A 17,391-nucleotide genomic window follows, 5' to 3' on the forward strand; every position below is an offset into this window, starting at 1 on the left:
CACTTATTAGCTGTGTGACTCTTGGCAAGTCACTTAACCCCAACTGCCTCACAAAAAAAAAAAATTAAGCAACAGAGTGCCTCTCCACTTCACTCCTGGCATTACTAGAATGAGATCCAGTATCCATCAAAATGTTGAAGCATTGATTTTTATCACACAACTCTAAAAAGGACAGAAGGCAAGCCTTGAATAGGGCTTAGGGAAGACTGAAAATTTCCTTACCAAATCAGATTTAGCTGGAAAAAATTTGAAGAATGGATACTTTTCCAGGAACATCTGATGAATGTCATTGGCAGTGATGTCAATTTTTGCAATGGTGACAGATTCGTGGTACTGGTATTTCTTGCCTAGCTCCTCTAATACTGGGAGCAGAGACTTGCATTTATAAGACCATGGAGCATCTGTAAGACAAGTACCAATAGGAAAAGACATAGTCAAGGAAGAGGGAAAACTAAACCAAGATTTGGAAAACTCATGTTAGCCCCTCTCTCACTACTAATGGGGTCACTAGCATTTCCCTTCCTAAGCATCACCATCCTTTAAAAACCATGTTTTTCTTGCTCTTGAGTGTTCTATAATCCCATTTTGAGAAGAAATTGCCTAAGAATTGCTATGTCCAGCAATAAGAAATTCCACAAGTAACCATTTGCCTCATAGCCTGGTATCTTAATACTTGGACTAATCCAAGATCTAAAAATCTTTATGGCAAAAAGATGCAATATTTTCCTGGAGTATGCGTAAGGGCATTTCTTAAAGCTTTGGAAAATTTCAAAGTGAAGGAAAATTGATGGCTGCTGTTCTTTCCTACCCTGGATCTTTCCTTTACTCCTTCCTTCCTGTCCCTGGGTATAACCCCAGGGCCTCTGAGTTAGTGTAATTCCTTAACCACCCCCTATTACCCATGAACCTCCATTTACTTGTCCTTAGAGGTGTCCCCAAGGCATTAGCAAGCTTCCCCTGCTGGTCTCAGGAAAGAGAGGGACCTAATGGATCTAACTCTACCATAGCTTTACTTAAAAGAAAATGACACTGATTTTGTTTTTCATCATTACTGTGACTTTCAGCACAGCCAAATGAGCATTCTAACAACTTGAGACTTCTAGTCAGTACAGAACGGTGATTGGAAGGAGCCCACAATATTCTATGTGAAAGACTATGGATTTTCCATTATTTCATCACTTGGACCTTATCTGACCCACTAGTGGAATGGAGACCAATACTGTCTTCTTCCATTCCTCTTCCTTCCCCATCCCCAACAACACCTTTATGCACACATAATGGTACCATGAAGCTCACCCCTGGCTTTCTGATAATTACATATTCTTTATATACAAAACAGAGGATAGGCACAGAACCTATGATCTCACTGGTATAGGGAGCTCTTGGTTAAGGAGATTCCTACCATTGTTGGTTTGCACATTGTTGGTGCTACTTCCGTGTTTAGAGAGTCGTTTGGGGGAGGGCATTTAGTGGTTAAATGACTTGCCCAAGTTTATATAGCTGGTATTTGTCAGAGGCAGGATTTGAACCCAGTTCTTCTGAGCTCCAAGGACAAATTTCTACCTACTATGCACGTGCCTTTCATGACAGCTAATCCCAATGTCTCATGCCTCCTATTTCTTCCTCTTCCTCTAGCTACCAAATTTTGAATGTTTCCTGAATAGAAATACTTGCACTATAACTGTCACTGTTAAAGACTCCTCAGCGTTCGAGAATCTTTTTATTTCCTCTGTGAAATTCCCAGTGTAGACAGCCTCACTAATATAAGGACTTTCAAAGAAGAAATTAGCATTCTTCTTGGGACACCCCCCAAAAAATACCTATTCACATTTCAGTCTCAGAGATGCAGATGGATTCAGAATGGGCAGTTCAAGGTACCGTATAAAGCTATGGTTACAGGAGGCTGGCAAAAGTGTGGTACAACTCAAATCCACACATTGGAGCTTGGCTCTAGTGTCCTGGCTGGCTTTAAAACATAGGACTATGGGGTTTGCTGTTTTCTTTTTTGTTTGTTTGTTTTTTAAGAAAAATAGTGTTAAAACAAGCTCCTTCAGCTACTTGCATTGATTCCCTTTCTTGGACACACCTAAAGTTCCCGTGGAACAACATGCAGACAATTATATTTTCATAGATACATCAATTATTAAGTACCTACTATTACATCAGACACTGTGCTAAGTGCTGCGGATACAAAGAAAGTCAAATACACAGTCCCTGCTCTCAAGGAGTTCACAGTCGAATGAGAGTAAACAACCATGTATGAAAAAGATACATATTGGATAAACGAGATAATTTCAGGGGAAAGATAAAGGGGGATCAGGAAAATATTGGAACTCCCTCTGCCAAAATGCAAGTCATCTATAATGCAGTAGGGAGATGCCTCTGATTTAGAGAAGTAATACGTTCATAGTCACATGGCTACTGTGACAAGTGAGATTTTTAACTCCAGTTTTCTTGGATCCATATGTCCACTGTATCCACTATTCCATGGAGTCTTCCGTGTTGCCAAATACCTTTTTATTCCTCAAAAGACTACTAGTTACTTGTGAAATAGTGCTTTGAGTATAGCAACCAATTAAGAGGTATTATTCTTAACAATTTTACTGTGTTGGTTTGGATATAATCCCTTTAGCAATAAGGGGAATAAGGGAATAAACATTTATATAGCATCTACTATTGCCATGCACTGTGTTAAACACTTCACAAATATTATCTCATTTGACAACAACCCTTCCAGGTAGGTGCTGTTATTATCCCCATTATATAGTTGAGGAAACTGAGGCAAACAGAGGTTAAATTATTATTAAATAGCATTTATATAGTTCTTACTTTGTCCTAGGCACTTTACAAATATGATTTCATTTGATGCTCACAACAACCCTGGGAGGTAGGTGCTATTATTAAGCTCAATTTACAGCTGAGGAAACCGAGCCAAGCAGAGGGTTAAGTGACTTGCCCAGGGTCTTACAGTTAGTAAGTGTCTGAGGCTGGATTTGAACTCAGGTCTTTGACTCCAGGCCCAGTGGTTTTTCCACTGAGCCAGACAGCTGCCTCTAGTAATGCCCCAACAACCACGTGTATGACAATACTTAGGTGGCATTGTATTCTCATGCATTCATTCTCCCTGAGCAATACTTACAGAACATTACGAATGCATTCCTTTTATGGCTGAAGACAACCTCCTTGAAGTTCTTCCCAACAAGCACCTTGACAGGCTTAGTATCCCAATCCTTAGGAATATTCTCACTGGGTAATTGTTGCTGAAAAGACAAATTCAAAAGCTCAAGGAGATTTTAAGGTGGGAAAGCACACAGCTACCTGGCCCCAGTTAGCGCTAATGAGGATGATGAGGGCTTTTATACCCTAACTAGAGATGACTCATGCTGAAACCTACTGATCACAGGCCATGGAATTATGGATTTGAAGCTAGAAGGAACTCTAGTCAACTGGGATCATAGATTTGGAACTGAGAGGGATGGTAGAGGTGAATCCAAATCATAGATTTTTCAGCTGCAAAGGTCCTTGGACACCATTTAGTCCTGGCTCCTCATTTGACAGAATAGGAAAGTGAGGTCCAGAGATGCTATGACAGGACTGAGATATGAACAAAGTTACTTGTGATTTTTTTTTTTAGGCAATTGGGGTTAAGTGACTTGCCCAGGGTCACACAGCTAGTAAGTGTCAAGTTTTTGGTCCAAGACCAGATTTGAGCTCAGGTCCTCCTGACTTCTAGGCTGATGCTCTATCCACTGCGCCACCTAGCTGCCCCTAGTCACTTTTGATTTCAAGTACAGTAGTCTTTTTACTGCACCATACCATATCATGCAAAGAGGCAGCTAGGTGATATAGTGTATAGAATGTCGAATTTAGAGGCAGTGTGTTTTGAGTTCAAATCCTGCCTCAGGCACTTACTACCTCTGTGACCCTGGGCAAGTCACTTAACCCTCTGCCTGGCTTGGTTTCCTTACCTGTAAAGCAGGTCTAATAATAGCACCTAGCACCCAGGGTTGTGAGGATTAAATGAGATAACCTATAAAAAGCTCTTTGCAAGCCTTAAAGTGCTATCTATCTATCTGTGTGTGTATATAAATAAATAAATGTGTGTGTGTGTGTGTGTGTGTGTATAGTACTATATATAACTGTTATAAGTATTTAAACAAAAATTCTCATATATTTTCCAACAGCATCTACCATTGGTTAAGCATATAGCAGGCACTCAATCCATAAAGCTTTGTTGTTTAATTGATCTCCAAGCCCTTTATGTCTTGTATAGGCAAGGGTCCTCCTACCCTACATGTACCCCTTTAATTCTCCTCATTTTGATCCATCTTTCCACTGAATCACACACACACACACACACACACACAATCACCTTATTGCAGATGCCTCTGCAAATACAGTGGCCATGCCTCTAAAAATATCTGATAAAGTCCTAAAATATCACTTTTTTTGTTATTATTAGGACAGAGAAGTGAAAGCAAGTCTTTTCTACAAATACTTGATAAATGGACCTACCACCTAATAAATGAACTACTCTGCACAAATTAAGTGGGGGTGGGAGTGGGAGAAGGATAGAACATGAACTAAAGAAGCTCCTACTATGTGTCAGATAGTGTGTTAAGCACTTTACAAATCTTACCTCATTTGATCCTCACAACAACCTTGGGAAAACAGGTATCATGATGATCCCATTTTACAGTTGAGGAAATGGAAGCAGACAGAGATTGTGACTTACCCAGGGTCATACAGTTGGTCAGTGTGTGAGGCTAGATTTGAACACAGGTCTTCCTGACTCCAGGCAGGGGTTCTAGCATTACCCTTACTAGCTACCTCTCATAGGTGGCGGAATACCCTGAGAACTGAGATTATAACTTACTCGCCATAGAATTCTTGGTAATATTAGTTCATAACACATAACATAGGATGGGGGGGGGAAGCGAGGTGGAGTATGAATTTCTATGCCCATACAGAGAAGTTTCATGAATATAGACTAATTAGAAGGAAAAGTCAATCTGAATCAGTGAAAATTCTGAATTTTATTGTAATTTTCTTACTTTCAAGTATACATAAATCCAATTAACCTAACCATAGCTTCTTGAAGTTCTAAAGGGACTTGTTTAATGAATAACAGTATTATTTTTAATTAGAAAATCAGTTAATTGCATGCCAATGGCTTTTGAAGAGTTGGCAATTAGGATTTGGGAAGGACTCCTGAATTCAGAGTAAGAGGATCAGAGTTTGGAGGCTGGTTCTACAATTTCCTTCCTGTGTGATCTTGTATCATCTAAGTGGTGCTCTGGAACAAGCTTATTCATCAGTTCACCATCCGAAACTCATTCTTAGGCCTCTGATTGCTGGCAGGTATAAAATATTCTACCCATATTGGTATGTATTCATTGAAATAACTGGATCTGTCCAAAAAGGAAGGAGAATTTTTAAAATTATCAGATAAAGTTAAAGTTTTTTCCTATCATCCAGTAAAACAGAATATTTTAAATTCAAACCAATATCTTTTTTTTTTTTACTATGTAGGTGGTATCTATTATGTCTACCCATAAGGCAGGTCCTGACCAACAGAACTGTGGAAAATTAAGAACTTATACCACTGATCCCTTGCCCAAAAAGCAAAAACAAAACAAAACAAAACCAAACCCTCAAACCTTTGCAAGCCCATCCAAGAAGTTCTCACAGAACTTTTTCACATTTTTGAAAGTTATCTCCTCTGCAGGCATTTGATATCTCATGTTCTTAGTCAGGTTTAGGATTCGGACACCAGGAATGTCCCAGGAAGTGATCTGGAAATATTCTAAAACATGGGTGTTGTCAATTTTGTCTGTATCCACAATAAGAAAGATGAGCTGCCAAATTAAAACGAAATAAAACAAAATTATGTCGGAGTTCTTTGCCAAAGTGGAAGAGCTTTGCTAGATCAAATATCACATGATGTCAAGCTTCATTTCTTTTCCCATGTTGTCTTAACCAGTGGAGTGAAACTCAAATAGAAATAAGGGCCACTAACCCAAACATAAGGATCCCTGCAGGCCTCATTTTAAAATGTAATATTATCTATGTTTTAGTGTATTTTTATTTATTTTTAAAAATATTTCCCTACTACATTTTATTCTGGTTTGGCAGGTATTGTGTTTGATACATCTATCTCAACAAATTCTCAATTATTCTTACTGTTGGAAGCACAGATAAATCAAAACAACAGAAAATCTAAGCATTTCCTCCTCTTTCTCCTTCTCCTCTTCCCCCTCTTCCGATTTCTCCCCCTCCCCCCTCCCTTTCCTTTTCTTCCTCCTCCTTTTACTCCCCTACCTCCATAAGTAGTTCTGGAACTCTGCCACTGTTCCTGGAGAGATTCTCTTCCTCTAAGGCCCTGCTCTCTATTCCTATTACTTTCAGAACTGTTACTTTCCCCTCCCTGTGACTTTGCTCTGAGACATCATAATCTAGAAGACACTGACCACCTCCTCCTGTGGCACATTCACTCCTGCTACACCCATCACAGAATCCACATTCCATCTCCTCACTTGGCCCCACCATTAGCAACTCTGGACTAATCTAAGAGTTGGGATGGAGACATCTCCAGCCCCCAGCCTCTTTCATGCCTTACAGTCAGTCCTTCAGCAGTACAGAAATCTCATGGTGTCCTTCGATAAGCTTCCTTCTCTTAGGTGTCTGCCCTTGAAGTGAGCATTGCCCACTTCCTGCCCATCACTGTCTGCCTTTGCCAACAAGTTTAAAAATTCCTAGTTACAGGTATGCTAATGAGAAATCATAGCCACTAAGCACACATCAACCAGTGACTAAGGAAGCAGCCCAGCTGCTTGCTGGGAAGAACAGGGTAAAACTTTTATTCTGCATGATTCACTAAGTGGTAATCCAACCATTGGTAATTGAGAATTGCTGATAAATGAATCTCTCTACAATATAGATTCTATACCACAATTATCTTTTTTTCTCTTTTGCCAGGGCACTTGCAGCAAGTTATAGCCAAAGGATTGTGTGCGTTAAATTTCTATATCCTGGAACAAAGCTTCCATTGGCTCACCTTGGTTATGGCTTTACCTAGAGACCTAGCTTTCACTTCTAGCTCTCAACCTATTGGGTGTGTTATCTTAAACAAGTATTTTGCCTTGCATGATAGTACATTCTTTGTAACTCTGCTCCTGGAGAGGTTAAAGATGGTAGATTGAGTCCGGGTGTGCTCAGCTGCCGCTGGGCTAAAGCTGATCAGACACCCGCACTGAGTCTGTAACAACATGGTGACGCCCTGGGTATGTAGGGCCACCAAGCTGTCTCAGGAGAGGTGGACTGGCCCAGAATGGAGATTAAATGGCTCAGAAATGGAGATTAAAGCTTCCAAGCTGCTCAGGTTCTTGATGGTCATTGTACTTTCAGCCTGGGCAAGATAAGGAGACCCAGACTCCCTCCCCCTCCCCCCATCCCCTTACCCCCCCCACCAAAAAAAGGCATTTAATCTCTAAAAACCTCAGTTTCCACATCTATAGAATTAAAAGAATAGTACTTGTACTACTTGTCTTTTTCAGACTAGGCCAAACCAACCAGGTATAGCAAAAGGCAGAAAAGGCAAACTTTTTCCCAAAAAAGGAATAGTAAAGAACTGAGAGTTAGGAAGAAAAGGAAGAGACATATGGAAAAAGTCTTGGAGGTGAGAAACGTGGATTTTGTCTATTTTATTTTGAATAAAAAGCATGTCAATCGTATGTAAACCACTATGAAAATTGGGCCTTCTTTTGAGTCTATACTTTGGGTTCTTATGGAAAGAAATCTAAATACCTCTTTGTCCTACTTATAGAAGAGCAGTAGCTATTGGATTGAGGCTTTTCTGTGTAAATAGATAGCTTGGGACAAATGAACAGCTTCCCGACAGAGAAGCTTGTACTATTGGACATTTGTGTGACCTCAGATAAACAAACATAAAAAGATGAACAGTCCCTTTCACAGACCTTGTTCTTGAACTTCAGAGCCACAGACTCAAAAACTTTAACTAAGGCACCAAATTCTGTGGAGTTCTTAGAGATGAAGAGCAGGATGTGATTCCTAATGTGCATATCATAAATATGGTCCACAGTCTGAAATATCAAAAAGAAAAGGGTAAGCCATATATTTGGGACCAACATCATTCTTCTCCATTTTCGCATCTTTGATACACTCACCTCTATATTGTACTCTATAACCAAGTCCATGGTGAAGAATTTAACTATTTTGCTGAGGTCCCTCAAGTGGTGCCCATCTTCTTCACATTCTTCAAAATGCACAATTGTTCCCTTAAATCAAAGAAGAAAAACATTTTAGGCTAGTGCCTATACTGGCCACATATAGTAGGATTACAACAAATATTCATTAGCTAATAGATTGTTTTGTTTTGCATGTTTTTAAAAAATATATAAAGGGTGGTCTTTTTTTGTAAATGTTTTTTATTTTAAACTGAAAAACAAAATGAGAAAAGAAGAACATTGCCATGTACACAACACACCATAAGAGAGGATTTAATATAAAACAATAAATTTCCATTTAAAAGAATCTGTATGATAAATATTATACCATTTTCAAAGCTGCCCAGCTATTCTTTGCTTCCTTGTTGGTTGCCTTTGTTCTCTGCTGTGCAATTTTTACTTTATTTTTTCCCTTCCCTATCCCCACCACCCTAAAGAGGGTTACAACTAAGCATAATATATGTACATATAGATAGATATCTATAAAAGGCTATTAGATTGTTGATGGTTTGAAATGGTTTACATCAGGGCTTCTTAACCTTTTTTTTTTGGAGTCCCAGACCCTTTGGACAATCTGGTGAAGTCTATGGACCACTTCTCAGAAGGGGGCTTTATGTTTTTAAATGCATAAAATAAAACACCTATGGGTACAAATAAAACCAAAGCTTAGTGAAAATAAATATGTAAGTTTCTTTCCCATTCAAGTTCATGGACTGCCCCCCTGAAATCTATCCATGGGGGCCAGTGGACCTCAGGTTAAGAAACCTGGTTTAGACACATAGTTCAGCTTAGAAGGAAGGAAAACTGACTTGATGACTTTTCAAGGTCCGTTCTAGGCCAAGAGTCCATGCTTAAGAGATGGAGAGGAGCAACTTCAAGGAGAAATTATTCTGTTCTTCTGTAATTCAGTCTCATGACCTTCTTTTCCCCCTTCCCTTTTCCTTTTCTCTCACCTATATTTCTTTTCATGCCTGAAGTGACTAAAAGACTATATTCAGATTATAGGCCAGTCAGGGAAATCATATATTTTCTCCTCCATCTCGAGGATTGTCTTGAGTTCTCAGATTTTCTTCACTGTATATGAATAGAGGTCTTTATGACTAGCCAGCTCTAGCTAGGTATTCTCTATTTCCCTAAGCCAGTTTTCCTTGATGGTTGATTATATGAATTGGATTTTCTACTTCATCTCAACAGATGTTTAAGTATCTTATATGTGCATTGTACAGAACAATATGCCAGATACTAGGAGAGAGATGCAAAAATGAGTTAAGATATGGTCCCCTGCCTTCATGGAGCTTGGTAGGACTACTTAGACCTTGGTTGGTAGGACTAGGTATATCTAAGAAGTTGAACCCTCTAAGGGGGAGATTAGGAAATGACGTCTAAAGTTGCACTCCATTCCAAATATTCCCTATGAGATGATAACTGGATGGATACCTATTCTAACAGGGTATATGAGGTGTTCAAGGAGGACTAGGACCTCTGGTGTAAGGACTTGCCAAGCCTGTTCCAGGGCTGCTTATCTACCTGGCACTCAACTCTCACCTGTGGCTCCAAGAAGCTGTAGCATGTGCAGTGGACATACCCTGGTAAACCTGCCTTGGCAGATGGGCTACACCAGGTTGAGGGTAACCAATATGCCTCAAACCTAGCAGTGATTTAGGGGAGCATCTACCCTAAGCAGGTGTCCCCCTGGAGGAATGGGTGCATGAGAACAATTTGTTCCAATGGCCTTGAAGGTGACTGAAGCAGGTGCTATGGAACATTTAGTGATTTGCCGCTGGACTCAATGACTCTGGAAGAGAGAGTGAGGCTGATGACTTTGTGCAACTCTGCCTCACTTAAACCTAAGTCGTGCCCAAGCCAAGAGATTGTTTCTCTTTGAAAACAAAAGACAAACAACACCTATTCCAACAGGGCTGTCATTTCTGAAAACATTTTAAAGCATTACAGTAGTTTAGGGTCATTATTTATATATCCTTGGCAAACAGTCTTCTTAAATCAACAAAACAGACTTTTCAACTAATGGCACTGAACCTCTTCAACCCATCTATTACATAATTCCCTTGCTTCTCTATACAACATCCTACCTGTGATGATGCTCCCAACCCAGCATCTGTACTCTAATCATTTGCAATTGTTTCCCTGGTAGCAGAGATGGGTTTGCCTCTACCATCTGAAAGCATGGTCAGGGTCAGAGGCACAACAGGTACGCACAGACAATAATTTTTCAATGTGTGAAGCTAATTCACCTACATGAAGATCAAACCCATTCTCCTGGCCTCATTTTTGCTTTAAAAAACTTACCCATTTAGAAAAGAACCCACATGTACAAAAATATACATAGCAGCTCTTTTTGTGGTGGCAAAGAATTGGAAATTGAGAGGATGCCCATCAATTGGGGAATGGCTGAGCAAGTTGTGGTACATGAATGTAATGGAATACTATTGTGCTATAAGAAATGATGAATAGGCTGACTTCAGAAAAACCTGGGAAGACCTATATGGTCTGATGCTGAGTGAAGTGAGCAGAACCAAGAGGACTTTGTACACAACAGCAGCCACATTATGCAATGACTAAGAATGTTAAACTGAACTCTTCTCAGCATTACGAGGATCTAAGACATCTCCAGAGGCCTCGGGATGAAAAATGCTGTCCACATCCAAAGAAAGAACTATGGAAGTTGAATCGCTCTCACTTATTTTTACCTTCTGTTGAGTTTTGTTTTATCTTTCTGATGGTTCCTCCTATTGGTTTTAATTTTTACTTACAACTTCACTAATGTGAAAATATGTTTAATGGGTATGTAAATGTAAAGCCTATGTCAGATTGTGTGCTGTCTTAGGGAGGGTGGGGGGGAGAAAAAGGGAGAAAAAATTTTCAACTCAAAAGCATATGGAAAAAAAATTTAAAAAACAAAAATTAAAAAAAAAACGTACCCATTTAAAAACTTCATTACAGAAAGGTTCAGAATCATACCTGTTGGAATACTACCATGGTGTCAGTGGTGATGCCATATCGAATCCAAATATCTCTTTTTTCTGTCATGCCAAAAGGAACCTCTGGAAAGTCTTTTACTAGTTCACAGAAGAATTCCACTGTTCCCTCATGGAGATCCTATTCCCCATGCCCCCCCCAAAAAAAATGAGGACAGCTTGGAAAAGGAAATATTCTACAAGGAACTAAGTGTCTTATATTAGGAACTAATAAATTGTTTACATATTATTTTCTACCCAAACACTGAGGGAGTCTCCATGGCATTATTAGCAGCCTCCTAGTCTTCCTTTCCACTCTATCCCCCACCATTGACCTCAGAAAATTCAGTATTCTTTGTAGTAACCTGATTAGTTCCTCAACACCTCAATCTAAAGATCTCCTTTATGTTTCTTCAGGTATCTGGAGAATAGCAACTCCCACACTTGGAGTTGTGTCAACTTCAAGACTCTGAACTTTCAAATTCACTCTTCAACCGTAACTTATTATTTTACTTCTTTACTTTATCACTCACACTAACCCTGCCACTCACTCTCATGACTTTTAGTGCTTGGATCCAACCCTTTTCTTCTGGTCCACCTTTCCTATTCCAGTTTCATTTGCCTCAATATTCAACCTTAATTCCATAATCTGTCACCTCACTGAATCCCTAGCTATTACCCTAGAATCTGTTGCCTCCCCAACCTGCAGTTGTTGGTTAACACGTACCATTCAATTCCGCTGCTGCTGCTTCAGGACTGTTGAGTATCCCTGGAGAAATTAAATTAACTTTACCCTTATGGCATTGTAAGAAGAGACCTGGACTTGGAGTCAAGACTACCTGGGTAAAGAGCGTGGTGTCAGCCATTCTGTCTTTTACAAAAGATTTGGCTGTGTGACCCTGAATGAGTCACTAAATCTCTCACTGCTTTGTGCCACAGAAATGCTGTTACAGAGAAAATATGGATCTCCATTGGTAGAGTGAGTTTCCTCTTCTAAGAGTTCCTTATATATATATATATATATATATATATATATATATATATATATATATAAAATCATTCTAATCCCTATCCCTTTCCTAACCCATATACTTGTGGTATATAACCTTAGTTGGGCTCTCCCAACTTGACAATCCAACTTTACCTTCATGAATGCCACAGCAACTGCCTATTCTTTTTCCTTTTTCCTACTTAATTTAAAGGGTAGCCAACATCTCACCCACCAACCACCACCACTACTCATGCACTATATATACAAATGGCTCACTGTCCTAATTCACTGATGAGAGTTCCATAAGATCCCCACATCCAGCTAGGTTATGCTGGCCACATCACCTACTCTCCCCTCTTGGTGTTAGAAGAAAATGTATCCCAACTTCTCAATGAGTATAATCCCTCTATTAGAACCCTCAATCCCATTCCCTCCTTCTACTAGGACCCTATTCTAACTATCATTTCCTCATCTTTCATGAATTTTCTTTTTAAAAAATATTTTATTGGTATCTTTTGCTTTCACAACACCTAAATATTTCCAAGTATCCATTCCCCTCCCAGAGAACCATCCCATGTATTATATAATATTTTTAAGGAAAAAAAGGAAGAAGAGATAAAAAAAAAACCTAAGCAAAACCAATTCATCCATTAAAAAATGTCTGAACATATATGCAATGTACCACACCCCTGAACCTTTCACCTAAGCAAAGGAGTGGAGTAGGGGTATCATCTCATATCTCTTTTGAGGTTGCCGATTCTTTGCAATTTCAACATTCATTTTTTATTGTTTTGTGGTTATTCTTTCCATTTATATAGTAGTTATTGTGTATGTTGTTTCTTACTTAACTATGTATCAGAGCATATAAATCTTTTCATATTTTTCTGTATTTCTCATATACATTGTTTCTTACAAGGCACTGGAATGTAATCCCATTACATTCATGTATCACAATTTGTTTAGCCATTTCCCCAGTCAACGGGAACCTACTTTATTTCCAATTCTTTTCTACCACAAAAAGGTCTGCTATAAGTATTTTAGTGTATCTGGAGACTTTTCTTCTTATCAATAGCCTCCGTAGGGTATATGCCTGGTAGTAAAATTTCTGAATCAAAAGGTATGGGCATTTTTATCCTTTTATTTGTATAATTTTAAATTGTTTTTCAAAATAGTGATACTGATTCACAGCTTCACCAATAATGCACTAGTGTGCCTATCTTTCCATCACCATTCCCTTCCAACATTAACTTTTTATATCTTTTCCATATTTGCCAATTTGCAGAGTGTGAGGTACCATCTATTATTATTTTACTGCTGCTAGATGGAATCTCAAAGTTGTTTTGATTTGCATTTCTCTTATTATTAGTGATCAGTAACATTCTTTCATATGGTTGTTAATAGTTTGCAATTCTTCTTTTGAGAACAGTTCATTCCTAACTTTTGACCATTTAGCTACTGGAAGATGGCTTTTAGGATTTATATTTAGTAATCTATATATCTTGGATACCAAACCAATAAAATTCTGAGAAATTGATACAAAGCTATTTTTTCCCCATTCCATCACTTTTCTTCCTTAGATGCATTCATTGTGTTTGTGTAGGAGCTTTTCAGCTTCATGTAATCAAAGTTATCTATTTTATCTTTTGTAATTGCCTGTATCCCTTGTTTGGTTAAGAATATTTCTTAACTGTGAAAGGTGTTTGCACATTTTAAATATCTCTTCTTTTGGTTCCTTTCTTTATGCCTACTGAGAAGACAGGATTGATACTGTGTCATTTCCTTATTCATCCTTTTACAAGTAATTGAATTTATCCTGTAACTGTTTAAGTCACAGTTCTTTGTCTCTGAACTTGGTTCAGAGATTCAGTTATCCTGTAATGGGCTGTTTAAAAATACAGCTCCCCTACTAATCACTGATCTATTCTTGCCTCAAATAATTTAACTGACCTTGGGGGATGTGTGTGAACACAAGGGAGTTGGGCCTAATATTTTACACCACCAAGCTATTCTTCAAAGATGTCTGGTTTGCTGTCCAAAAGTCTGGGTCACCATCTCAAACCTTCATTCAAATAATGAGCATTTCTTAAGTATTATGAGAGAAGATGGGGGGGAGGGGCAGGGGTCATTGCTAGCTCCCATCACCAAACTTCCAACCAATTATGTTGTTCCCTGTGCCTCAGTTTTGTGACTGATCATGTTGCTCCCACTCCCATGATGTCATTTACTCTGTTTTATTCGTTGTTCTGTACTTCTCAAACCCTATATAAGGGTCCTTTTGCTCTGGGTCTTTGGCATAAATGGAGGTAAACCATTGACCCATTTATTGACAGGCAGCATGTCCTTGCTAATAAATGTTATGTTGCTCAGAGATTTGCCTCAGTTTGCCTTTTTGTTAAATTTCAAATGTAGCATTACTAACATGCTCAGGTCTTGACAGTTCTAAGAAAGCTTTTCCTGGATGCTTTTAGCCATCCAAATGCCATCTTTCTCTTCCCCTTCATTGCTAAAGTTTTGTAAAAAGTTAACTATAACCAATCCTTCCACTTATTACCCATTCTTTTCAACTTAGCTTTTGCCCCAATGATTCTAGTGATGCTAATTTTTAAAGGTCACCAGTCTTTATCTGCTTTGACCTCTCTGACATTTTTGACACAGTTGACTGCTTCTCCCTACTGGATATCATCTCATTTCTCAGTCTCTGAGATCCTACTCTAGCCTCTCTAACATTTTGTCTCTTTAGTTCACTCCTTTTCTTTGTTATGACCTTTTATATGAGTTTCCCATGACAATCTGTCATTGGCCCCTTCTCTTTTTACTCTCTTCCTTGGCAAACTCCTTCATTCCTATCGCTTCAGCAAACCACTTCTATGCAAAAGACTTGCATCTATACCTCCAATCTAGGAGTTTTAGATCCATATCTCCAGCTACCTATATGCCACTTTTACCTAGATGTCTGACTGGGACCCTCATGCTTCACATAGTCAAAAAAAGAGGTAATTTACCCCTCCCCCAAAACTAGCTTTTCTGTTAGTGGTACCAACCATCTCCCCTCTTCCATGTCTATAACTTTGGGCATATCTTTTACTCCTCTTTTCCCCTCCCCTCCTTTTCCAGTTACCAAGTTTTGTTTGGTTACATCCATAACACGTCCAGCATCTGCCCCCAATCTTTGTTGCCATCCTAGTATAGGCCTGACATAGTATTTGCCCAAACTATTTGTCTTCTCATATTCCCTCTTCCCACCCGTCACCCACAAATACCTTGCATGCTTTTATTTTGCTATGTTGATGTGAGTATGAATGTGACGTAATGGATTGACTGATGGAATTGAAATAAAAATGATAGAGACAAGAATCTGAGTGTGTAAACTTGGGAAAATCACTGAACCTCTCAATGCCCCAAGTAACTCCCTAAGATTATAAGACACAAAATAGATACTGATTTGTTCTGATAGAAGTGGCTTCTTCACTGGAAGGGGGGTTAGAATAACAATATCAACCGCAAGCACCCACCACACAAGGTTGCAGTGAGGCTAAAGTGAGCTAGTCTTTGCAAAGGTGCTTGGTAAAATTTAAAGCATCATATAAATGCCATCTCTTATTTTTCTACTGTTATTAAGCTTGCCCTATCTTGTACATAGGATGATAATGGAATTCCCTTGCTCCAAAATCATCAATGGTTCCCTATTACCTACCAAGTATTCAAATTCCTTTGCCCAGCATCAAATGTTTTCCATCATCTGGCACCAAGTTACATTGCCAGTTTTATCTCATATTATCATCTTCATATTTTCTAAGATCCAGCAAAATTATACTATTCTTTGTTCTCTAGCCCTACCCAACCACATGGCTTGCGCTCTCTTACCTTCATACTTCTGTTCATGTTATTTTCTGTGTCTAGAATACCCTCTATTTCCCTCTTTGTCTTTTGAATTCTTACCCATTCTTTAAAGCTCAATTCAGACACTCTTTTCCATAAAATATTCCTTGATCCCTTTGTCCAGTTCCTCCTTGGAATTCACAGAGTATCTTGCATTAATAGTTCTCTAAAGGTCTTAAAGTATCATGAAATGTGTAGTTCATAGTTATCTATTTGTTGACTTATTCCCCATTAGACTAAAGGCTCCATGAGGGCAAGAACTGTGTCTTATCCAAACTCTAGAACTCAGCATTTAAAACAATGCATTTGTTGTTGTTTTTGTTGTTCAGTCATACAGTCATGTCTGAGTCTTCTTGGCAAAGACACTGGAATGGTTTGCCATTTCCTTCTCTGGTCGATTAAGTCAAATAAAGGTTAAATGACTTACCCAGGGTCACACAGCTAGTAAGTGTCTAAGGCCAGATTTGAACCCAGGTCTTCCTAACTCCAGGCCCAGTATTCTATCCCCTCTCATACCACAATGACTACATACTATTTACCACTAAAATTTCTTGCTTTACTTAGGCTTTGTTTGGCTCTTAAATTTAAGGTCTTTTTCTTTATTGTTCACCTCCAGATTGCTTCTCTGGTTAGGAAATACTTACCAGAACCCAGAGCATGGAGGATCTACTGATTTCAAAGGAGACAGCAGAGAAACTTGACCTTGTTCATCTAGTGAAGTGTTTCTCTGTTTCAACCCAACTGCTCATTATTCCTTATTTTTCCATTTGTTCCACAGTAAAGCTTAGAACTGATTTTGGCCCAATTTGGCATCACATCAAAGGATATCAGAACTACACATGAAGTCTGAATTGTTATTCCGTCTACTATCGGGGGAGCATAGGCTTCTTTGGAAGGATTGTTCTTTTGATCTTTGAGGTCACATAATTGAACCCCTTCCTTACACAAATAAAGAAACCAATGCTCAGAGAGATTAAGGTAACACAGTAGCAAAATTCAGTGCATAGAACAACAAACCTGGAAGCAGGAAGACCTGAGTTCAAATGTGGCCTCAGACACTTACTAGCTGTGTGATTCTGGTCCTTAGTTCCCTCATCTGTAAAAATGGGGATAATAACAATAGCAACTACTTTCCAAGGTTGTTACAACAATCACATGGGATAATAATTGTATATCACTTAACACAGTCCCTGGCACATAGTGTGCACTTTATAAATGTCATTATTATTGTTATTATAATCCAGATAATCTGATTCCAAATTCAATGGTCTTTCTTTTGTGCTACAATGAATCTTAAAAC

General features: G+C 38.8%; 1 protein-coding gene across 4 annotated transcripts in view; it reads right to left on the reverse strand.

The window, feature by feature from the left end:
• The window catches only part of PDILT (protein disulfide isomerase like, testis expressed), a 59,085-nt gene that overhangs the window by 10,379 nt on the left and 31,315 nt on the right, over positions 1 to 17,391 (reverse strand). For 3 of the 4 annotated variants that reach the window (XM_078152873.1, XM_078152874.1, XM_020965363.2), the window contains 6 exons: positions 11,226 to 11,363; positions 8,187 to 8,297; positions 7,977 to 8,102; positions 5,661 to 5,858; positions 3,140 to 3,260; positions 223 to 401 (listed from right to left, as the gene is read on the reverse strand). In XM_078152873.1, coding sequence (XP_078008999.1) covers positions 223 to 401; positions 3,140 to 3,260; positions 5,661 to 5,858; positions 7,977 to 8,102; positions 8,187 to 8,297; positions 11,226 to 11,363 — 873 coding nt within the window. The remainder of the gene's footprint in view (positions 1 to 222; positions 402 to 3,139; positions 3,261 to 5,660; positions 5,859 to 7,976; positions 8,103 to 8,186; positions 8,298 to 11,225; positions 11,364 to 17,391) is intronic. The other variant, XM_078152875.1, reaches the window with a different exon arrangement.

The sequence above is a fragment of the Phascolarctos cinereus genome, unplaced genomic scaffold (assembly GCF_003287225.1).
Source record: "Phascolarctos cinereus isolate Bilbo 61053 unplaced genomic scaffold, phaCin_HiC Scaffold_4;HRSCAF=312, whole genome shotgun sequence".
Classification (NCBI taxonomy): domain Eukaryota; kingdom Metazoa; phylum Chordata; class Mammalia; order Diprotodontia; family Phascolarctidae; genus Phascolarctos; species Phascolarctos cinereus.